At 36.8% G+C, this 24,367-nt stretch overlaps 1 protein-coding gene across 9 annotated transcripts in view; it reads left to right on the forward strand.

Moving 5' to 3' along the window:
* The window catches only part of ITSN2 (intersectin 2), a 135,208-nt gene that overhangs the window by 90,813 nt on the left and 20,028 nt on the right, over window positions 1-24,367 (forward strand). For 8 of the 9 annotated variants that reach the window (XM_058551690.1, XM_058551691.1, XM_058551687.1 and 5 more), the window contains exons 22-28: window positions 2,309-2,514; window positions 4,463-4,527; window positions 6,398-6,564; window positions 9,174-9,219; window positions 9,301-9,422; window positions 11,033-11,129; window positions 11,604-11,795. In XM_058551690.1, coding sequence (XP_058407673.1) covers window positions 2,309-2,514; window positions 4,463-4,527; window positions 6,398-6,564; window positions 9,174-9,219; window positions 9,301-9,422; window positions 11,033-11,129; window positions 11,604-11,795 — 895 coding nt within the window. Of the gene's footprint in view, window positions 1-2,308; window positions 2,515-4,462; window positions 4,528-6,397; window positions 6,565-9,173; window positions 9,220-9,300; window positions 9,423-11,032; window positions 11,130-11,603; window positions 11,796-13,823; window positions 17,073-24,367 lie in introns of those variants that run through there. The other variant, XM_058551696.1, reaches the window with a different exon arrangement.

Genomic DNA, 24,367 nt, shown 5'->3' on the forward strand with positions numbered 1-24,367 from the left:
GTTTGTAGAATTTGGTTTCTGTTCTTGTCATTCACAAGTGATATGAAGTTGAAGAAATTATTACTTAGAGGTTTCTCAACAATAGTTTATTCCCATAGTGTCAAGTTGCTAGGAGTTAGGTTTCTAAGCTCAAAATATCATTTTTACAAATCCAATTGTATTGTTCTTAATTTGTAGTTATTGTAAGAAGAGATTTGGGCTTAAGGGTTTTTTGGGGGGTTTTTTTTGGCTTTTTTCTTAAGCCATTTGTCTAGGAACTGTGTTATATATATTTAGCATCCGACTTAGATGTAACCATTGCAAGCATTGTTACATTAACATTATTAAAAAGAAATCACATACTTCAATCAGAAGCAAGTCCTACAGATTTCACCTTCACTAAGAAAAAATCTCTACAATTAAGAAGTCATAATCTAATGGAGACAGACATATATTGTAATGTATGAAAAATGTTGTAATAAAGATATTCTACAAAGTCTTGAGTGGTATACAGAGGAGAGAATATCTCCTTCAATCTGTGAGAATTGGAGCAGGCTTCACAAAGGCCAAGGTATTTGAGTAGGACCTTTGAAAACAAGCAAGATTTCATCCAACAGAGAAGGAATGGTATTCCTGTACAAGAACAGTTTGGGGAAAGTCACTGAGGCATGTTAACACAAGGAGTTTTCAAGAAACAGGAGTTGTTTTTAGTGTGGCTAGAGTATAGGATTCATGGAGATGGGGTTAAGGAGGGAAGTTAGAGAAGAGAGGATGAGGTTTATTTGTGAAGTGTTTAATACCATGCTAACACACTTGGCAGTGGAAAGACCCTGAAGATTTTTGAGAGAGGAATTGAGGTGTATGTTTAGAAAGATCACTCTAGCAGTAGTGTAGAGGCCGATTGGTGGAAGGAGGCAAAGGAAGGAGACCAAATAAGGGAGGATAATAAATAGCTAAGTAACAAGGGGTGATGTTGTGAACCAGTGCCACAGTAATGAAAATATATAGAAGAGGAGATGGACTTAAAAGAGTATTAGGAATTGACATAAAATTGGCACTCCATTGAATGTGGAGAGTGATGAAGAAGTTGGAGTTAAAGGTAACTCTTCAGAGTCTTTAGCTTGAGTAGCTGAAAGGATGGCGATATCATTGTCTTGGGTAGGCAGTGCAGGAGGAGTGGGTTTGTTTGGTTCTAAAAATGATTACATTTCAGACATGCACTTAGGTATCTGTATTAGGGACAACCTGGTGGGAAGGCCCAGTAAACAGTTTGATTTACAAGTCTAAAGCTTAGGAGATAAAGTTATCCTGAAGATAAATGTTTGAGAAGTCATAGGCATAAACAACATTATCAAGGGAAATCATGTGAAACAGGAATGGAAAGAGGCTGGACCAAAGAGGAGTCATCAGTCACCAGAGAGTGAGCTCCAGGAACTACAAGGGTTTTAGTGATGTCAGCACTGTTCAGAGATCAGGGAAAATAAGGGTTTGGAAGAAGCTTTTGGCTTTGATGTTATCAGTGACCTTGATAAGAAGAGGTTCAGTAGTATCATGGGTGCAAAACATAAATCAGACTGGATTGAGGGGTGAAATTGGAAAGCAGGTTTAAGACTATTCTTTAAGGAATTTGAAGTAGAAGTAAGTAGAGAAATAGATTGATGATTCAAGAGAAGGACTTCACGATGATGATTCAAGAGAAGGACTTCACGATGTTACAACATATTTTTAGAAAATGGGAGAGCATGATAGAAGATTTAGAGCATAGGTAAAGAGGTTAGCCTTGTCAACAAAGCAAAACCGCTCCTTCCTCCAAGAGAGGAGGGAGAGAAAGAAGAATGAATAAGAATACGAAGAATCTAAGAGACAGAAAGTGGAAAAGTGGAGGTGGCTGAGCACAACTACATCTCCATTCCTATGGAGTAAATTGAATCCGCTGCAGTTGAGGAGACTTGGGAAACTGAAGAGAGAACAGGTTTACAGTAACTCTTTCCCTTTTCATTTGTTCCGTAATATATACTTGATGGATTTATGAATACATTTCCTGAGTACCCACTGTTGACCTTCCATACCTGTGATACTTAATGCCAAGATGTTTCTTTGAATGGTAGGTGTTCCATCTCTAACTTAACAGAAGGCTACTCAGGTGGTTGTCTGTCATATATAATTTTAAGTAAGTTAGTAGGTTCAGGTATCTTAAGTCACCATTGATAATAAGTCACCACCACACCAAACAGGTCTGCTGTTTGAACAGTAAGTATATTATATACTAGGAAACAGAAATCATGATTACCATTGTCTTTTTTTAAATTTTGTGGTTTTATGTTCACAGGGACAGGTTGTAGAAAACCTAAAAGCACAGGCCCTTTGTTCCTGGACTGCAAAGAAAGATAACCACTTGAACTTCTCAAAACATGATATTATTACTGTCTTGGAGCAGCAAGAAAATTGGTGGTTTGGGGAATTACGAGGAGGAAGAGGATGGTTTCCAAAATCTTATGTCAAAATCATCCCTGGGAGTGAAGTCAAGCGAGAAGAGTAAGCATTTTTGTGTGTTTACGTTGTTGTTTTTACTAAAGAGTCAGCCATAGTGTGACTGTACAAAAAATAGAAAGTTTATACTTGTGTTGAAATATCAGAAAGGTAATTTCTAGAGTGAAAAAAAGCATACCTCAGGCATTTGTACCAGTTTTAGAATAGCTTTTATTCTGGTTATTTCAGATTCCTAAAGTTTTCAAAGGGTTTAAAATTTTAGATCTGTTGCTTTCTTTGTACCATAAGGTCAGTTAGAGAAGTTACTTTCATTTCCTTTGGAGCATTTCTCCCTTGTTGTTTACTGTAAATTGTCAGTATTTAAATAAATCTTTACTGAGGGCCTCCCCTTTGCCAGAGTGGGACATTCCCATCTCAGGGCCTCTGGAGTTCTTTGAACACCACCTCTCTTATTGCCCATAACACACTGTGTTATGTTATTTACTTTCTTACCCATACCGCTTATTGGATCAGAAGCTCCAGAAGGGCGGGATCCACGGCTTTTTTTTCCTTTTCAGTTTTTCCATGCCTAGTATAATCCTGATGCACAGTAGCTGCTCAGTCATATTAACCCAGTGAATGAGGAGAGGAGCGAATGAATGAATGGTCAGATGAATAAACTTTCAGCTGAACAGAAAGCAAACACACATCTCTGGCCTTTATTTCCCAGTCTGTAGGGGAGCCAAATCATCAAACATCTTTAATACAAAGAAAGATACTCCAATATAGCTATGAGTAACTATCTCTTGTGTTTTATATGGAAGTTGATCTAAACAGAAAAACAGTCTAATTTAGTGAAAAGGGACTGGTCTTTGGAAATCAAGAGGCTTGAATTATGATTCTGCTGTTTTTACCAGGCTGTGTGGAATAACCTGCTTACTTGCTCTTCAGTTTTCTAAGTCATTGAATGAAAAGAATAAACTAAATAATCTTTGAAAATCCTTTCAGTGCTGAGATTCTGTGTGTCAATTTTTAGTTCAAATGCAAAAATTTACAGACTGCCATGGAATTTTAGATTTAGAAGTGTGTAATAATAACAGTAACAACAATAATACATAACTGACGTGTTTTGCTAGCACTGTGCTAGGCTCTTTATAGGAATTATCTTATTTAAACTCCATAACATTTTACAAAGAAAACTTAAGCACAAAGATATTAAGTTTAAATGCTTTTTAAAGGGCAGTTCTTCTAACTTTTCATTCAATTACTGATCTTTTCTAACAGATAAGGCTTATATAACTTGAAAACCTGTAGTAATGCAGAACTCAGCCCTAAGGACAGTTCAGTTATGGCCATGAGTTGTAGTAAGGTTCCACTCTTTCCCTGAAAACTTCCTCACTCTGTCATTTACTCACTGGTCCTGGGGAGTCCTGGTGTGTCCTTCCAATGTCTAGTTCTTAAACATGACAGTCTTCCAGATATTTGAAAACAGTTTCCTGGGTTAAATTGGAAATTAAAGCTATACCTGTTGTGAAATATAAGAATAAAGTTCTGCTATTTATATATATATATTTATATATATATAAATGTAGTGTGCTCTAAACAAATAATAAAATTTATATATTGCCCTTGTTTTTCTCTATACTAAGCCAAGCCCCATATGTGCTTTACCAATTAACTGCCCTCTACCAATGCACTTGTCTCTTTTAAGTTTCTTTAGAAAGGCAAAATATCTCCTATTTGAAAAACGATTTACAAATCATATTAAAATTACTTTAATGTATTAAAAAATTTAGAAATTTGTCATTAGGCACTTCTTAATCCACCAGGATTTTGTGTATGAGACTATTTCTAGCCTGTGTGCTAAAACAATATTTAGATTAATTTTAGAAGCCCTAAAAGAATGCACTGCTAAAACCTGCAGTATTCATCAAATCACCTTTCTTGTTTTTTGTGTTGATGTCTTTTTTTGTTTCATTATTGTTTTTTATCTTTCTGTGTGTTTATTTGGCAGACCAGAAGCTTTGTATGCAGCTGTAAACAAGAAACCTACCTCCACAGCCTATACAGTTGGAGAAGGTGAGCTTTTGGCAAGTTGTAAATTAGATGGGAGTCAGTTTGGCTAGTGACTAATTATCTTACTTCCTACAGTTAAGTTGTTATTCTCCCTGCTTCTGTCTTGAGTGTTAAAGTGAGGTTAGGAAAACCTGCCCCTTGTCTATTTCACATGAATATTGAGGATACAGAAAAAAATATGGCTGAAAATACTTGGCGCTTTTAGAAAATTGGTACTATGAAAATTCAGCAGAGACTGCCTCAATAAGTAAGGTCATAAATAAAAAGTGTTGCAATGAGATAGCACAAAGGTTTTTGTTTTCTTGTTATTATATATAGATTAGAGACATTTAGGATGTCAGGAAATTTCAGTTCATTTAGTGGTTTACATATTGCACTTTAATTACTGTATACCATATAAATCATTAAGTAGAATTTGAAATCAGGATATACTTCATCATAAATATTACAAAGAAAAAAATTTTTATAGCCCTTTGGGTTGTTTGAGTATTTCAATTTTGTTGATGTGTTGAGAAATGAAAGATTGTCTACCCTCATTTCAGACATTTTTATTAACAGTTACATAAGTTTATAAATGAATTGTATGTGTCCGTTGTAAAAGTATGTGTCCGTTGTAAAATTAGTTGAATAGTTGAAGTACATTTTATGTACTCAAGAAAATCGGTTTATTGGTAAATTAAACAGTTTATTCAGTGTCTATTATATTAGAGATTCTGTGCTAGAGCCTGAAAGATACAAGGATGAATAAAACACAGTCTCCCAAGTGCTCGCAGTAGAATGGAAGGGATAGGCATACAATTGTAATAAATTCTATAATAAGTGAACAGAACTTAATTTTGAATAGGACCTGTGAATCCGCAGAGGTGGCGGCATTGAATCATCTTAAGCAATGAGTAGGATTCTGCATAGTGACAAAGGAAGAGAAAGCGCTTGTGGATTGGAAATGGCATGAGCCTAGGCACGGCTCTGAAAGGTTAAAGAACTTCAGGTCACCAGTGAGGCTGGAACCATAGGTTTACTGTGAAATGACTCTGCTGTGAATGAGTCTAGGAAGGTAGCAAGACCATTTTGGAAAGGACCTTGCGTATCTAAACCTTGCAGTTGTTTTTTGTTTTGTTAAATCAGCTAAATTGAGTAATACTGGGCACGTGTTAGTAGGTTGTGGATGGTGTTTCTCGTCATCTCCAGTTTATGATATACAGATCAAATTCCATGTTGACAAATATAAATAAAACTAAAAAAGAAAGAAAAAGACTTCTAACACATGGTCATTGACTATTTCTTCTAAGTAGTAGTAATCCCAGGAACAAAAACCAAAGCCGATATAAAACTTAGACATTTCCCTTAAGGTCATTCATTAACAAATATTTATCGAGCATCTGCTCCATGCCAAGCACTGTGCTAGGAGCTGGGTCGCTGTGATGGAACTTGGCCTCTCCTACTGATGTTTGCTGAATGTTGGGCATTTCCATAACTGTGTATATAAAAGAAAGAAAGAGAAAAGAATTTAGCAGATTAAAATATATTTCGTGTAAGAAGGTTAAAAAAAATCTTTTCATATCTTGACTCTGTAAAGATATTGATATCTGTTTGCAGTTTTTGGGTTATTCTCTTTGATATTATGATGATAATAATAATAATACAATTGGAAAAAAAAAACCCATGGTAAAGCTTTGTTAAATAATCTTTTTCTAAAAGTTAAATAATTGCTTAATTTCTTTTTCTCCCTTAAGATCTTTTTATATTAAATTTCCTTAAGTCACAGTTCTTTTTATAGTGAATTTACATAAGATCTTGGAGATTAACATAATTTTTTTTTTACTTTTGTAATCTTACAACCAAAATTAGTTTCTTTTTACTTTGTTCTCTACAGAGTATATTGCACTTTATCCATATTCAAGTGTAGAACCTGGAGATTTGACTTTCAATGAAGGTGAAGAAATATTGGTGACCCAGAAAGATGGAGAATGGTGGACAGGAAGTATTGGAGATAGAACTGGAATTTTTCCATCAAATTATGTCAAAGCAAAAGATCAAGAGGTAGAGTTACTTTGGTATAGAAACAGAATCATTCCGTTCTTGTTGATCGAGATTCGTGCTTAAAACAGATACTCATGTATATGGTTTTGGTCAGGCTGCTTTGTTTACAGGGAAACCACTTAAGGTAGCTTCAGAAAACTAGAGTTTGTTAATAAGGATCCTGTTAGATAAGCGAGACATGAAATTCTCAGAACAAGAGCCATAGGTAGGGCTGGGCCTCATGATAACTGAAGCTAGGGAATGGTTCCAGATTCAGGGAAGCTTAAGAGGGAGCACCTTGAAGGAGTGTGTAAATCTTTACTTGAAGGCTCTGACATTAGTGTGACTCAGCTTATACTCTGAGTGTCTGCTTCTTTTCATCCCGCCATTGGTGTGATATAGTACAGCAGTTCTCAAACTTTTTCGGTTCATGAACTTTTTACCTTCTTAAAAATTATTGGGGACTCCAGAGAGTTTTTAAAAATATATGGGTTATATCTAGTGGTTTTTCTATATTGGAAATTTAAAGTGAAATTCTTAAAATATTTATTAATTCATTTTAAAATAAAATAAACCCATTACATAGTAACAGAACTTGCTTTTTATGGAAAACAGCTATATATTTTCCAAAAAACAGAAGTTTAGTGAAAAGCGTGGCATTGTTTTATATTTTTGCAAGTCTCTTTAAAGTCTGGGTTAATTGAAGACAGCTAGATTCTCATATCTGTTTCTGTGTTCAGTCTGTTGTGGTATGTTCTTTTGGTTAAAGTGTATGAAGAAAATTCCACGTCACACAGATATGGGAGAAAACAGAGAAGTATTTTAATAACATTTTCAGTTCTCTGGATATTCTTCTTCGATAGTACTACACCAGAACTTGACAAGTGTTAAATTGTTATAGGTTAGTTACAACATGGGATCTGAAGCCATATCAGTGAATATTTCTTACTATTAAAATTCACCAGTATATTTTGCGTGTTGAGTGGATCTTTTACCCATGCATGATGTGGTAACATTCATGGGTCATTTGGAAAATACTGAATCACTGAGTTATGCAACTATTCCCTGTGTTGCCACATATTGTTATACAATATCAAAAAGTCACATCTGTTAATATCACCACTGATCTCATAGAAAAGTCTTAAGTGCTTTGAAACTGTCAAGCTCATGATGGTCGATACAAGTTTTCCAAAATTTTAATTTTCTCTTGAAAGCTTAAATTTTACCCTTGGCAACACATCCTGTCAGCTGTTTTCCTTGAAGTGACAGGCTTACTTCATTTTTCTTGGAGAAAATGTCTGCTAAATCCCAAGTCAGAATAGTTTGTTGTTTCAGTCATTCTTTCAAGTAAAAATATTTTTCCATTGAAAACTTAGCTTAGCTTACATTTTAATCACACAAGTGCTTTTCCTTGAGACAACCATTGTACTTCAGTATGCAGCAGAAATGCTTTGGGCGTGCTTCTGTTTAGACACAGAATTTTTAAAAGATGTGTACCTGAGGATTAAGATTTAATAAAATTTTTACTGCTTGATCAAGGACTTTGTTAGGTGGAACTGGCTTAGTTTGTTTTACTGTGAGCATGTGGCTGTGAAGAACACGGTGTCTACTAGTATAGTTTGACACCACTGCCATGATTCGTGCTAAGGCAGCAGCAATTTTACCCACCAGTGTAAACGTCAACATAGTGAAAGCAGCAAATAATGTCTTAGTATTGTTATGGAAGTAGTTTTTATCTTCAAGACCCCTGAAAGGGGCTCAAGGACTGCCCCGGGGATCCACAAACCACACGTTGAGAACCATTGAGACTACCTGGGTTGACTTCTGGCTCTACCACTCAGAGGCTAGGTGACCTTGGACAAGAACTTTATCTTTCTGTACCTCAGTTTCCTTCTCTTTAAAATGGAGGTAATCATAATTACTTAACAGTGTTATTGTGAAAATTAAATATTTGAACATATATAAAATTCCTAGAACAGTGCGTGTTGCACAGTAAGTACTCAAAATGTGTTAGCTCTTGGCTACTCTTAATTCTGCTTCAGTACTTTTACTACAACTATGTCCACTAACAGAAAAAAATTTTAACTCTGTCTCTTTTGTTGTTCAAATTCCTGAAAAGAGGAAACATGATTGGCCAAACTTATCCTGTAAAATCAAAACAGAGGTCATAGTGGCTACCCAGGATATGGATGTTTTGTTCTTAGGTCAGGTTCAGAGGGAACATGGCAAAAAAATTAAAAGCAAAGACATTGCCTCCTCTGCAGCAGGAGGCGCAAAACTCACCTATGCCTTAACATATCCAGGGCACACGTGTTGTATGTGGTGGGCACTGGTGCTAACCTGATAAATGGGGTGTATTTGGCCTGGACAGTCACATTTAATATTCAGGAGAGATTCAGAAAACTAGCGGTTATTGTTGAGTCAGTGGATGCCAACATTAGCCGCTTGTGTAGCAGACCAGATCTCCCCATAGGTGTTGGATTTGGTTAATATAAGGTTAATTGTCATTTTGATCTTCGTGTAAAGAAACAAGAATCCTGGAAATCAGAAATCTCTAATTCCTAATAACCTTTGTACTTTTATATCTGGATTATTGGAACATGATAAAACAGTGTATCTTTTCCTTACAGAGTTTTGGGAGTGCTAGCAAATCTGGAACATCAAACAAGAAACCTGGTATGTATAATAATGAAGTTGAAAAATTACAAAGTGTTTAGTAGGCTTGAATTCATAGTTTCTTGTTTTTCTTTTTTTCAGAGATTGCTCAAGTAACTTCAGCATATGTGGCTTCTGGTTCTGAACAACTTAGCCTTGCACCAGGCCAGTTAATATTAATTCTAAAGAAAAATACAAGTGGGTGGTGGCAAGGGGAGTTACAGGTAATAATCTTTAAATAACATTTACCAGTTTTGTTATAAAAGTAATGCATGCTCATTAAATAATAAAATTAATAAAAATTTTACATCGCCTTAGAGGTAATCAATATTAACATTTTAGTGTATTATGTTTCTCTCTAGTCTTTTCCCTGTTTATTTTTAGCAGAGTTGAGTTGATGTTATTGCTTCTATGAGAAAAAACATGATCCAGGCTGTGTACTGAGAAAATACTACCCATCAGACTGTCCCTCCCAGTCTTATGTTTTTGAAACAGCAGTGCAAGAAAGAAAGTGCAGGCATAAATGAGCCTGTTTTTTCCCTAAAATGTTAACAGAGACAGTTATTGCATATATGTTGATACGGAAGGAGAGTTCTTTCCTCACTCCTAAAATTTCCTTACTGGTTAAAACTAAAAAGCATTTTAGGATTAAAGGATGATAAGAGGTATAATAGCTGTATTTTTATGTAAGATTGATGTATGATTATAATATGGAGGATAAACATAGCTTCATTCTTGCAAATCAGTCTTATAATTCCTGAAGAACAGTGGAGGTTCAAAATTGAATATCTTCTTGAATAAGCCCCTAAAATTCCACCTTCTGATTTGCTTTGAAAATTGACCCAACTAAGTGAGAAACATGGCTCTCCACAAATTTTATTTATGATCTCCTGATTAATTATTAACAAAGTCCCAGGAGGTATTTACTGTGGGCTGTACTGTTTTAAGTGTTGACTTGAACTTACTAGAACTCTAGAAAAGTCTTTTTAGTTTATAAATATAATTTGTGTGAATTATATTTATTCACAAATATTCGCAAAGAATTCTGAGCCCAAAAGACTTCCAAATAGATTTCAGATAGTGTTTCCAGCAGCACTTTGAGATGCGTATTGAGTCTTCCAGTTGTTTAATATTAACCTGGAAGGCCAATGCAGAATGCAGGGGTCCCCAAGACCACCCGTCCTTCTAACACCAATTGTAAGTTTGGAGGTCCCCAAGACCACTCTCAAGTTCAATAATTCACTAGATGGACTCACAGTACTCACTGAAAGCTATTTACTCAATGTTATGGTTTGTTACAGCAAAAGGATTTAGATGAAAATTAGCCAAGGGAAGACATATATGGGGCAGAGTTCAGGAGGGTTTCGAACACGGCTTCCAATTGTCCTCTCCCAGTGGAGTCATAGACAGCATTAACTCCTTCTGGCAACAGTACACATGGAGTATTGCCAAGCAAAAGAAGCTCACTCAAGCTTGTGTGTCCAGAGTTTTTACTGGGGCTCCATCACATAGACATGGTTGACCACCAAACTCAGTCTCCAGTCCCTCCAGAGGTGGAGTTCATATTAATGTGACCCAGAGCAACCACCATAAATCACATTGTTAGACTATCTGGCTTGGTCAAGGCCCCCCAGGTAAGCTAAGACACTCTTACCAGTCAGGGCATTCCAAAGGTTTAGAGATTTACCTCCCAGGAGCCAAAGGCAAAGGCCAGACCTCTCTTTGGGCAAGGTTAAATTCTTTACTGCACAGTCAGGGTTTTTCTCATTTTTACTTCATGTCTCAATAATTGTTTTTCATCTTAACTTTCATATTCCTTTTGCTGATTTCACAGGCCAGAGGAAAAAAGCGACAGAAAGGATGGTTTCCTGCCAGCCATGTTAAACTTCTGGGTCCAAGTAGTGAAAGAACGACACCTGCCTTTCATCCTGGTATGGGAGCAGATTGACTTGTATTTCATCTTAGAGAAATTTGGTTAAAACTCAGCAGCTTCTTAGATTAGCTCACTCTTTGAAAAATATTAACAATTTGTACTGTTTATCTCTGACCAAAAGTAATGTTGCATTGAGAACTTCTGTTCTAAAAAGTTCTGTGTGGAAACAGCCAACTGTTCAGTGACGCTTGAACCGCTTCACTCCTTGAAATTTTTCAAAGTAGAATTGCTGTACCATCATACTTACTTAAGGCAAAGCAATTCACTTGGATTTTTAACTGTTGTTGGGAAATTCTTGTTTTTTACACAGGCAAAGGGGGAAGGGAGGTGGGAAAGAGTAGCTTAAGGGAAATTTTAGCCTAATTTTAACATTTAATATTAGAGTAATTTAAATCCTAAGCGAATTTTAACATGTGATCCTTGTAGGAATAATCAATTTGTTTAATGTATTTTGTTCTTCTTCCTCTGGTAGTGTGTCAGGTGATCGCTATGTATGACTACATAGCAAATAATGAGGATGAGCTAAATTTCTCCAAGGGACAACTTATTAATGTTTTGAACAAAGATGATCCTGACTGGTGGCAAGGAGAAATCAGTGGGGTGACGGGTCTCTTTCCTTCAAACTATGTTAAGATGACGACAGACTCGGATCCAAGTCAACAGTGTGAGTAACATCAAACTGTCTACCTCTCAACTACTGGAAAAGCTTTTAATATGCAGCACTGCATTGATTACTGTTCTGGATCAGATCTTAAACTCAGCAGTCTTAGCAAATGTATGTTAGTGTTTAAAGTAAGAAAATACAAAAGGAGACTTTTCACAAGATCAGCAGTTATACTGCTTTATTTTAAATATTTTTTCTTAGCTTCAGACCTTACTATTAGACTGTATCTGAAAAAATTTGTAATTCTTTTTTGGGTTCTGGTATGACAGCAGTCAATGCTGCAACTTCCCTTTACTACCATCCTTTTTCAGCATCCAGTGATCTTTTTCAGCATAATAGAGAGTAACTGGTAATTACCCTATTCACCTATTCAAAATTACCTGTTTAGTGTACAGGTGCTATTAATTTTGCAATCTTCTCATTTATTTCCCACATATTTACACATCATCCTGATTAGAAGAAAATTAAAAACCTGTTTAAACTGTTTGTTTGCAGAACTCTCATGGGGTGATTTTTTTAGGTAGATACCTCATGCCGCAAGGTATATGTGAATCAAGATCTGTTTTACTATATTTGGAACAAGGGTCCAGATCTCAAAGTGTGAAATTTGGCATTATATAAAATTATGGTAGTTAGCTAGCCTTTCTCATATTTGACAATAAACATGCATTAATAATAAGAGAATGAACAGTACTTGGAAATACATTTTATGTTTATAAAATGGATGTCACTTTTCCCTACCCTTTTGATTTTTTTGTTTTTTGTTTTACAAAATAGATCATGATATCATGATTTATATTTTTATCATTCTTGTGAAATTATCTAAAAGATTTAACCTTTCATTTTAATTTATTTGCTGGTAAGTAACCCAGTTAAAGCTGAGATATATGCTTATGCTTCAGTGCAAGTATTATGAATTTATTTTATACTATATAATTTTGAAATATTAGCGTATTATTTTTGCTTTAGAGCTTATAAAGAGTTCTGATCCTGGGAGAAGACTTTTCTTTAGACAAAGCAACTAAACTTTTCAATTCAGAGGTGGGAGGAGTCCAGTTTTTTTTGGGTTTTTTTTGTGAGAAAGATCAGCCCTGAGCTAACATCCGTGCTAATCCTCCTGTTTTTTGCTGAGGAAGACTGGCTCTGAGCTAACATCTATTGCCAATCCTCCTCCTTTTATTTCCCCAAAGCCCCAGTACATAGTTGCATGTCATAGTTGCACATCCTTCTAGTTGCTGTATGTGGGACGCGGCCTCAGCATGGCCGGAGAAGCGGTGCGTCGGTGCACGCCCAGGATCCGAACCTGGGCCGCCAGTAGCGGAGTGCGCGCACTTAACTGCTACGCCATGGGGCTGGCCAGGAGTCCCATTTTTGATGGTTTGAATATTCCCAAAAATATCTCAGGGTTTCAGGAGCAGTGGTAAAGAAAATTATAACAACTTGGGTTACCTAAATGAACGACCATTTGTAAGCTCTGCTGATGGTTTGGCAGTTTTCGGTACTTGCCAGTTTGTCTGATTAGTTAGAAGTACCTGGGATGCCTTTCCTGGACCTGAGAGAGGAAGATACTTTTCAGACCTGCTGAGTCTGGAAGATCTTTGGCTAGTGATCGCTTGAGATGTTCCATTATGTCAGTACTTTTAGCTTTTATAGAGCCTATAAGATAAAGTGATGCTTTTCCAAATGTTTTGTTGTTGTTTATCTTGTTTTCCAGTGGTGAAACACTTTTTTCCAATTAAGTCTTATATAATAAAGAACATGAAGAACAGATAAGAACTGTTCTAAAGAAAGAACAGCTGGAAGTGTACGAGTCAGTGAAAACTGGTTAAATTTTAGATTACCATTTGTGTTTCTTGGGGTCTTATAAGTATTATTTTCATTTTATTATGTAATTAGAATATTTTTTTAAAGGTTGAGAATTTTAATAGTTCAAATTTGTTTAGTTGATGTTGCATGTTATTAGTTGAATTTTTCTCACCCACTTAATTTACTTTATGTTCATTTTATTCCTCATTTTTCTTTTTATAGGACCCAATGTTGTCTTCCAGTGTGAAAGCACCCCAGAGACCCACTATCCAAGTTTGACTCTAGCGTGGAGGCAGGGCAGGCAGCCCTGATCAAATATCTCCTACACAATTCATTAACTTCGTTTGAATGTTAGAGCCACTTGTGATTATTTCTTTGTGTTTCTAATTTATAGTTAAAACTGATTTGTAACAAGTTAACGGATAGTGGGTCTTTGTGTGGCTTTCCCTGCTGTTCACTCTGGCATCCTTTAGCATTTTCCTCCTTTTTTAATTTGGTAATTGTAGGTCATTAGCATGCATACTGAGTTTGCCTTTACATGGTGGGAGTTCCAACACACAAAGACCCACTATTTGCACAGACTGTTCTCGCTGGTTTGGAATGGGCTGCTATGCTTTTCTAATGTTATTGCAACATGTATATTCATTACAGAATTCAGATAAAGTTTGCTTATGTTTTGCTATTATGTTTGATCTAATCCTAATCACAGTGAGCTCTTGATTCAATATGTGATTTGCCCCCAAATATGTACTGTTTATTACTTTTTCTAATATGCCATGATGAGAACCAATATTTAAATTTGTTTAAAGGCCAAGAACTGGAAATAACCATTTCTTTATATTTTGTGTATTTCGGGGTGGGAGCAATAACACTTTTGGGGAGCTTGTCTTATCTCGTAGAAGAAGAAAGTGATGCCCCAGCAGTATGCGCAGAGTGGGATAGGTTTCATCTGTTGCAGCTGCCCAGGAGTGAGCACCGCAGTGTGGTGGGCCCCTTAGCATCTGTGTGCTCCAGGCTAAGGAAGAGACTGCCTCAGGGTCTGCAGCACTTAGTTGTTACTTCTTTACTGAAGACCTGAAAATGGATTATTTCCAAGGAATGAAAGCCTCCCGTCGCTGACCATGAGATATGAAACCTTCCCTAGCTTAAACAGAGCATTTATATCTATACATTTTAAAGTCAGAATTCATGTTACCTATTTCAGTCAGGGGACTACATGTCCCAGGTCACAAAAGGACACCAGTTGACATTCTTTTGAATGTGTTTAGTAAAGATCATAGGGAATCCTTGAAGAGTTTACATGCCCCTGATTCAGGCAGACAGGCTCTATCTAGTCAAGAATGAATTCGAGGGAAGGAAGGATGTGTGAGAGCTAGCATTCCTCTGTGTCCGTGAGGCTTCTCTGAGGCTAGATTGATTTTACCATCCAGAATTCTCTGGCTAATATCCCTTCTTCAACCACATTGGCTACTTTGGCATAGGATTTTACTTCTTTTCCTTGAGTGGAAAACATTTTAAAGATAAAAATGGTATTATTAACTAATATATGTGAGAGTACTTAGCTGAGACAAAAAGGAGTTTTAGTAGACAGTATTAAACTATATTTGAAAATCAATGAGAAGTTTATGCAATTTAAAATGTTTACAAACTGCAGTGCAGTCTACTGTTCATGAATGTCAAAGTATTATCAGGAAAAGTGTACGTACAATCACAGGGTCTTATTTCCTCAGAGAGTTCTTTAAGAAGAGTGAGATATGTTTTTATATCTGTGAGTTTTAAGTTAGAGGCATATTTTGTGCAATATTTATGTTAATGTGCCTATACATTATGAATGAGTGATATCAGTTATATGTTACCTAAATCCTAACTTGACAACACTTGAGAAAGAATCAGCAGTTTGGTTAGAACTTCACAAGGTTCTCTGTGTTCCAGAATACTTGACATTATTGGAATGTGTGGTGATATGGATGTGTGCCCCCTGGGGCGGGGGTTGCTAGTTTTAGACCACCTTGATGTTTAGCGTTTGGCATCATGATGATACTCTTATAAAATATGGTGTTAATAGGAAAGCAATAATATCACTTTACAGGTGGAACAACAGATTTGTCTGCAGTGTCTAAAGGAGACAGTGCAAAGATTGAGTCCTTGTGAATTCAATAGACCTTCCAAATTTTACGGATTACTTGGTCTTGCCTTTTATCTTCTGAACTTTCTGCTTTTGCACCCTTTAGTTGAGTTCAGATTAAGGATAGTTACTTTAAATCCATTTTAAACCTTTAGATTAGAAATCAGACCACTGCTAATTAGCCATTTGATTTAGTATAACATTTTCTCTTTATAATTTTTAATTTGGGCTTACTAATACACATAAATTATTTCAAAGGTATTTTTATAGCTCAAATCACTTCACTTTTACACTGATAAATATAGACTATTAAGAATGATATGCAGGTAGAGCTTAGCATCTGTAATCAATTTGAAAATAATTACTCATCAGGTACCTATGGACTAAATCACGTAATGGCATATTTAAGCTGAATGTCAGTCTGGAAAGTAAATTTACTGAAATGCCACTCTTTGTGTAGGTATTTTGTCGTATATTTGAGAGAAAGCTAATAATAACCTAAGTCCTTCTTAAAAGTGCATGCAGTCCTTTGCAATACCTCATATTCAGCCACGTACTTGCTCTCTTCCTCAGTCAGTATAAGAGGGAGCTTTCAATTTGCTTAAAAAGCAACATTAGAAGGAAAGAGTTTATCAGGAACATAGAATTTTAAAATGGGAGCACAAGTGAGTAAATCTGAACCCTGTAGGAGGTAAAGAATCAAAATACCTGTTTCTTTAAAGATTGCAATATGTGGTAATCATTTTAAATTATGTGATTAAGCCTGACAAGTGTTCTAGCATTAAAAAAAATCAGTTCTAAAACCAAAGTTGATTTTTTAGAAAATTTGAAAATTTAAATCAACCCTAGTCATTGTATAGTTTCCTCTAAAACTTAAAGAGTCATTCTAAAATAATACAACTATTTAAACAACGTAACTGCTATTTTGGTGTTTTAAAATACAATATGAATACTGATAGTTTAAAATAAAGAAATGGGGGGAAGGAAAAGTAGAGAAAGAAATGCTAATTCCAGTCCAAAGCTTTATTTGCCAAGTTTTCTTAGAATAAATTTTACCAAGTTATAAATTCTTGTAAATAGAATCTATAATGGAAATACTGAGAGACTTGCCTAAAGTGGCATTATTGGATGCTGCTGTGATGCTACTGTAATGTAATAAATTATTAAATTGTTGCAAAGTGCTGTTTTTGCCTTAAATTTTTATTTTGTGTGTCTTGAAAACTATAGTACTAAAGGTATTGAGATTGTGCAAATGCTGGGCACGCTTGGCATGAGGTAATCTGTTTTTATTTTTACAAAACTGTAATATAACTATGCAAGTGTGTTTATTAAAAGGACACAAATTACATTACTTGTATTGTGTATTTCTTTTGAAGCATCCCTTAAAACTTATTTCTAATTGTTTATACGTAGTCGTGATTGAATTTCTTTGGAATTTCTCTTTTTCCCCAACGTAGTCTCTGGGTACAGGCCAGTGAATTGTTTTATATCACAGGAGTCAAAAGAAATTTTTAAGTGGTCAAGATTTGAGATAGTTGGATCTGAGATAATCATATGTATATCAAAAGCAAAAGAAATTTTGATTTGAAAGTAAAAGAAAATATAATCTAGGATAATAATAGGCTACTATGTTAGTTACAATTTTTACTCCAACTTTTTTTCTAAAAGGATTGGAAGGAGCTTACAAGTTAATTCTCATTGCAAATGTAGAATAAGACATTTTTAGTACAAAATAAGAGTCGATATGAAAGCACCTGCGGTGAATGCTTCAGGGCAGCAGAGTATTACACGTAAGTAATCAAGTTGGTGGTTTCACCTTAAGTGGAAAAAGTATAGATCAAAATCCAACCCATCCATAAATGTCTAGCATAAACAGTCTCTTTACAGAAAACATTTCCTCATTTCTGAAAGTCATTCAGCTAACATATATTGAGCATTTGCATAAGGCAAAGCAGAGTACTAGGTGCTGAGAATATGAAAATGAGTGTCAGATGGTCCTTAGCCTCAGGTTGTACCTGGGTCTGTGAGATCAAGCACATAAGCAGATAGTTACTAAAAAGCATGCTGAGCACAGTGGTAGATATTTACTGGGCACCAAGAGAGTACAGAGAATGAGTACATAATTCAACCATAGATTGTGAATTAGAGAAGACTTCCTGGAGGAGGCAATTACCTGATCTGTAAGATAAGTAGGAGTAAGCCAGACTGGAGGATGGGATGGTGGAGAATATGGGTGGAGCGTGGGTGGAGGAGGGGAGGTGGGATTATAAGCAGTTCATTATCGCTAGAGTGACGGTGTAAAGCCAGGAACAGTGAACGTTGAGGCTTGGAGGCAGACCAAGGGCTAGATCAGAGGCTCGCTAGCTTGGCTGCTTGTTGGAATCACCTGGGAAGTTTTAAAAAGTACTGATGCCTGAGTCCTGATTCAAATGGCCTGAAGTGTGGTCAGGGCATGGAGGTTTTTCAGAGCTCCTCAGATGATTCTGATATGATGCCAAGGTGGAGAAAAAGTGATGAAACAGTTAAGAATTGTTCCTGAAGGAAAATTAGCAGGAGTTGGGGATTGATGGGGATATGTGGGCAAGTGGAAGAGTGAGCTTGATTCCCAGGTTTGTATCTTGGTGACAGGGTAGAATAATGGTGCCACCAACTGTAGTAGAGAGAGTTAGGGGAAAAAGATGAGTTTGGTTTTGACTGCAAACTACATGTGGGATATCCAGATAGAATTGTCCAGCAAGTAGTCAGATATGATGATGATATACAGCATCAGATGTACATCAGCTGGTGGAATGAATATTGATAGTTGTTGAGTCAGTACATGTAAACGAGATTACTTGGGGAGAAAATCAGACCTTTGAGGGTATCAGCAGTTAAGGTTGAATAGTGAAAGGAACCCATGCAAACAAGAACCAGAGAATCTAGGAGAATAAAGAGATTATTGTGCTAATATTGCCACCATTTTAATAAAATAATGAAGTTCTGGCTGTACAACCATCATTCATACCAATAGAAGAAAAGTGCTCTTTATTGAGCACTTATTAGTCGAGGTTCTTTTCTAAGGTCCTTGAATGTTATTACCTCATTATTTTCGTAGATATGGACATTAAAATACAGGTTAAATAACTTGTCCAAGGTTACACAGCTAGTAAGTTGCAGAGCTGGATTCAAACCAAAGTGGTCTGGCTCTAGAGTCCACACTCTTAACCTCTACGCTAGTATGCTAATATCGCCACCATTTTTATAGTAATGAAGTTCCTGCAGTACAACCATCACTTGAACCAATGAAAAGAAAAGAGGAAAAGTCAGAGGCTGCACAGTGTTTCCTCTGTGTGGAAAGTACACACAGAGACAAGGGGGCAAGGGCTGAATGTAATAAGGACCAGAATCTATAAGAAGGATAAAGCTGAACATAATCACTTTTTTCGGTAACAGCTTTGAGATAAAATTTATATACCATATAATTTCCCTAAGTTTACAGTTCAGTGGTTTTCTGTATGTTTAGAGTTGTGCAACCACTGCCACAATCAATTATAGCACATTTTTGTCACCTCAAAAAGAAACCCTGCACCCTTTAGCTATCACCCTCCTATATTCCTATGCACGCCACCCCCCCAGCCCTAGGCAACCACTAATCTATGTTCTGTCTCCATATGTTGGCCTATTCTAGACATACATAAGTGGAATAAAATATGTGTGGGGTTCTTTTGATTTGCTTATTTCACTTAGCATAAGGTTTTCAAGGTACATCATACTGTAGCGTGTATTAGTACTTCATTCCTTTTTATGGCCAAATAATATTCCATTGTATGGATATACCACATTTTGTTTATCCGTTCATTAGTTGATGGACATTTGAGTTGTTTCTGCTTTGGCTGTTTTGAATAATACTGCTGTAAACATTTGTGTACAAGTTTTTGTGTGGACATATGTCTTCATTTCTCTTGGGTATATAATGTAGGAATGAAATTGCTGGGTCAAATGATAATTCTATGTTTAACTTTTTGAGGAACTGCCAGACTGTTGTCGAAAGTGGCTGCACAGTTTTATATTTTCACCAGCAGTGTACAAGGGTCTCTGTTTCTGAACATTCTCACCAACAACTTGTTATTATCTCACTTTTTATTATAGCTATACTTGTGGGTGTGAAGTGACATCTCCTTGTGGTTTTGATTTGTGTCTCCTCAATGACTAATATTGAGCATCGTTTCATTTGCTTGTTGGCCATTTGTGTATCTTCTTTGGAGAAATGCGTATTCAGGTCCTTTGCTGATTTTTTAATTGAGTAATTTGTCTTCATAACCACTTTTTAAACTTTATTTTAAACAAGAACAACAAATTATGAAAGCTGTGCTTAAGAGAGATGTTTTAATGCTGTAAAAGCCAAAACCACTTGGTCAAAGAGAGTGATCCAGTGAGTGTGGTGGGAGGGTTGCTCTGAGTCCTGGCTCTGCCAGCTCACCCCCTGAGCCTTAGCCTCATCTGTATAGGTGGATAGTAATAACTACATTGCAGATGAGACTTAAGGGATTTATGAGCACAAGTTCAATGTCTAACACAGAGAAACGAGAAATAACAGCTAACATTTACTAAGCATTTGCTGTGTGCCGAGCGATGGACTAAAATGCTTTGGGTGTGTGTCAGGTTAGGAAGTGTTGGAGTTAGAATTTGAGTCCAGATCTGACTCCAAAGGTTGTGCCCTTAGCCACCCCCATGCTGCTTTCCATTAACGGAGAGCTGCTCTTGCTCCAGATCCTGAAAGCAGAACAATCATCAGTTAATTCCAAGATACAGGCGAGAAGAGGATAAAGAAAAGTTACTGCTTTAAATGAATCCAGGCTAGTCAAGTTACATTTCAGGGTAGTGGAAGGACCTGCACCTGGGATCCCTGTAGTGGGAGGTCGTGCACCTGGGATCCCTGTGTCACCAGTGGTCGTCTGTTAACTACCATGAAATCGGAGTCAGGCAGTGCTGTAGAATTAGTGTATCCTAAACTCAGCAGTTCGGGGCAAAGTTTCCAATTATATAGGATAAACATGTTGGAAATATGGGCTGTATGATCATACCATTGGGGAAAATTGGGGGGGGGCAATATGTTTAGTAGTATCAAAAAATATATATACATGCATACAAAATCCCTGTTGCCCCAGGACAGCACTGTAAGTTGTAGGTGTACTGATGCAAAGTGCTGAAGTATATGGAACAGTCTATTTGAAATTGGCTATTAGATACAAGCTATTAATTGCATGTGCAACAGAGTAGATAGGTATGTAAGGGTCCAATCGTGTCACTTAGACACAAAAAAGAGTTAAGTTACATTAAGGGCCCTGTTGGCTTTTTCAGTACCTTTGGACTATTTGGCATTAGAATATTTATTCCTAAACCCTTTTTTCCTCTGGAATTCAATTCAACAAGCATAAGACCAGGTCCAATTTATACATGTTATCATCAATGTTTACCTAGAATAAGGACTGCAGTGTAAGCACCGTTTAAGATAGCCTGGAATTTCAAAGTGTAAGACTTGAATCAAGAGACCCAGATTTAGGGATTTTGTAGCTCTAAATTCTACTGTAAGTCACTTAACCACCAAGCTTCAGATTCTCCATATATTTATCCAGTAGAGGTCAGTTGTATCAGTTATTCAGAGGGTTGATCAGAGGTTGTAAATTGTGATACACGTTGGTAACAGTTATTTTTATTGTTAAAATTAAACGTTCTGGGTTGGGTGAACATGACAAAACCGCTGTTTCATGACATTTCTTCATAAATATTCTGTATTCTGAATGGCACATTAATACCTTCAGTTCAGTCAGTGATATAGCTCTGGCAGACTAGAAGGTGATGCAAATATTAGCATGAACTAACTGCTTTCTGAGGCTGAGGTCTGCACTTTTGTCTACCATTAGGAGTCTTTGCTGTTTTTTAGCTTATGACATTTTACAGTAGATTCAAAAAATAAAACCAATAAAATTTTTCTTTATCCACTTACATTTATCAACAGAGTTGCTTTTGGAAGTTCTAGAATACAGTCATGCACCACGTAACAACCTTTCAGTCAACGACAGACTGCTTATACGACGGTGGTCTCATAAGATTAGTACCATATACCATCTAGGTTTGTGTAAGTACTGTAGGGATGGAAGAAATTGTCCTTTGAAGGGTCTCCTAGCTGGTCTAAGGAATTAACATGAGACAGATTAACAGGAGAAAAACAAACAAAAGTTTAACAACATATATCAAAGGCAAAACCAGGAAAACGGAGTAACTTGCCAAAATGGCCAAAGCCCTCACCTTGAATACCATCCTCAGCTAAAGACAGAAGAAGATGTTGGGGGTGGGGAAAGTTAGGGACTTCAAAAGGAAGGAAGATAATTCACAAGTAGGTGAAAAGGAGCAAACATTTGGAAAACAAGTGTTTGGCTGCAGAGAAACAGAAGAACACAGAGGGGAGCCCAACAAATGGGCTTTTCTAGGTTCCTCCCTGTCCACCACCTAGTTCATGTGATGCTGACGTGATAGCTCACTTCCTGAGACTGGTTTTTTTAATCTGAATTCTTTTATGCAGTAAAGGGGGAGGAAACAAGAAAAACTTTCTGAGTCTTGTTTCTTAAAAATAATCATCTTAAAATAATCCTCATGTTAAAGAGACACATTTTGGGGTGGCTAATTCTGTTCCCCTTCAGTACACTTTATGATGTTCACACAACAACAGAATCGCCTAACAGCACATTTCTCAGAGTGTATGCCCGTTGTTAAGCAACACGTGACTGTACTTCTCTTTTCTGATAGCCAAATATTTTGCTTTCTGATGGTCTGCAGCATTAGAATACAATATGAACTTCCCTTTTGTGCTTAAATAAGCAACCTAACACCTGATGACATAGAACTTGACATGAAAAAGACACAAGAGTTTAAAAAATTGTTCAAGAATTGTTTAAATTTCCAAAAACAAAATCACAAATATCTGTGGCTTCAAGATGGAAGCATGCTACCTGGTACCTAGTTTGTATTCAATAAATATTTGCCAAGCGAATAAAATGCTGTTCTTTTACAAAATAAGATATCCAGTAATTTTCTAGTGCCATGATAAAATTTCAGTATTAAAGGCAGCCTTCAGAAAATGCCCGGAGTTTAGTCATCTGGATCTACTGTTAAAATCTTGTCTTTCCACTGAGCTGAAACACAGTGAGACTGAAAACCATTATGTGCTACTCTGGCTGCTTAGTTTGGGCACACAGAGAATAGCATTGTTTGGTGGTATTGCTCTCCTCAGAATGGGCAAGGACTTTTCTGGGACTTTATGACATAATCTGAACAAGCCCTCTTTGTATTAGTCATCACAAATTGTCTTTTGTCCTTCGTCTTTAGAATCTTCACAGATCTCTCTCCTCTCCTTTCTGAAGCATCTCTCGTTTGCTGCTGCTTCTTGCTTGCACTGTAATTTAGAACAGTGGCTCCCAACTGGGGTGGGATATAGAGTTTTCATAATCATTATTCATTATTTATAATTTGTCAGTCTCCATATCCTCACATGAGTGTGGGGGTCTTGTGGCCCAGCCACCACTGATTATTCCTCTGGAACTTGGACCTGATAGTAACCATGATCTCTCATTTTTCGTGCTTCCCCATCTACCAAAAAGAACTTACCAGGAAGTTTTCGTCATTCTCTCTGACCGCCTATGGTTAATATGGATGTACGATCTCTGGCAGCTCAGAGTTCATCTTTATATCAGATTCTATAAATACTTGTTGAAGATCTATTATGTGTCAGACACTGGGAATATAGCAGATTATAAAATAGACAAAAATTCCTGCCCTCTCGGAGCTGACATTTGAGTAGGATAAGACAGAAAAGAAACAAAATGAAGAAGTATGTAGTGTGTTAGAAAACTAAAGCAGCTTAGGGAAAAGGGAGTGCTGGGAAGAGGGGTGTGGATCTAGAGGGAGTTCAGTTTTAAACAGGCTGCTCAGATAAAGCCTCTCTTAAATGGTGACATGTGAACAAAGACTTGAAGGATGTGAGGGATATCTGGAGGAAGCCCTGTGGGTATCTGGAAGATCATTCTAGGCAGAGGGCACAGCACATGCAAAGGACTTGAAGCAGGAACGTGCCTGGAATGCTTGGGGAACAGTATGGAGGCCAGTGTGGCTGGAGCAGAGACAGGAGCAAGAGGAGGAAGCAAGGACAAGGGTGACCATGGAGATGGGGAGACCGTTTAGGTTCTTGTGGGCTGTTTATAAGAACTTGGGCTTTTGCTCAAGTGAGAAGAAGGGTTTTAATTGAAGGGTTTTAATCAAAGAAGTGACGTGATCTGATACATTTTAACAGGATAGCTCTGGCTTGCTAGATTAAAGCGGGAGGCAGAGCTGAGGAAGGGGTCAGAAGCAAGGAGACCCGTTAGGAGGCTACTTCAGTAACGCAGGTGAAAGATGATGGTGGCTTGGATCAGAATGATGGTGGTGGACATGGTGAGAAGTGGTCAGATTATGGGTATATTTTGAAGATAGAGCCAACAGGTGGGTCGAATGTGGGGTGTGAGAAGAAGAAAAGTATCAAGAGTGTCTCCAAAGATCTTGACCTGAGCAACTAGAGAGATGGAATTGCCATTAACTGAGGTGGAACATAGTGAATGAGGAGTCAGGT

This window comes from Diceros bicornis, chromosome 12, assembly GCF_020826845.1.
Source record: "Diceros bicornis minor isolate mBicDic1 chromosome 12, mDicBic1.mat.cur, whole genome shotgun sequence".
NCBI lineage: Eukaryota > Metazoa > Chordata > Mammalia > Perissodactyla > Rhinocerotidae > Diceros > Diceros bicornis.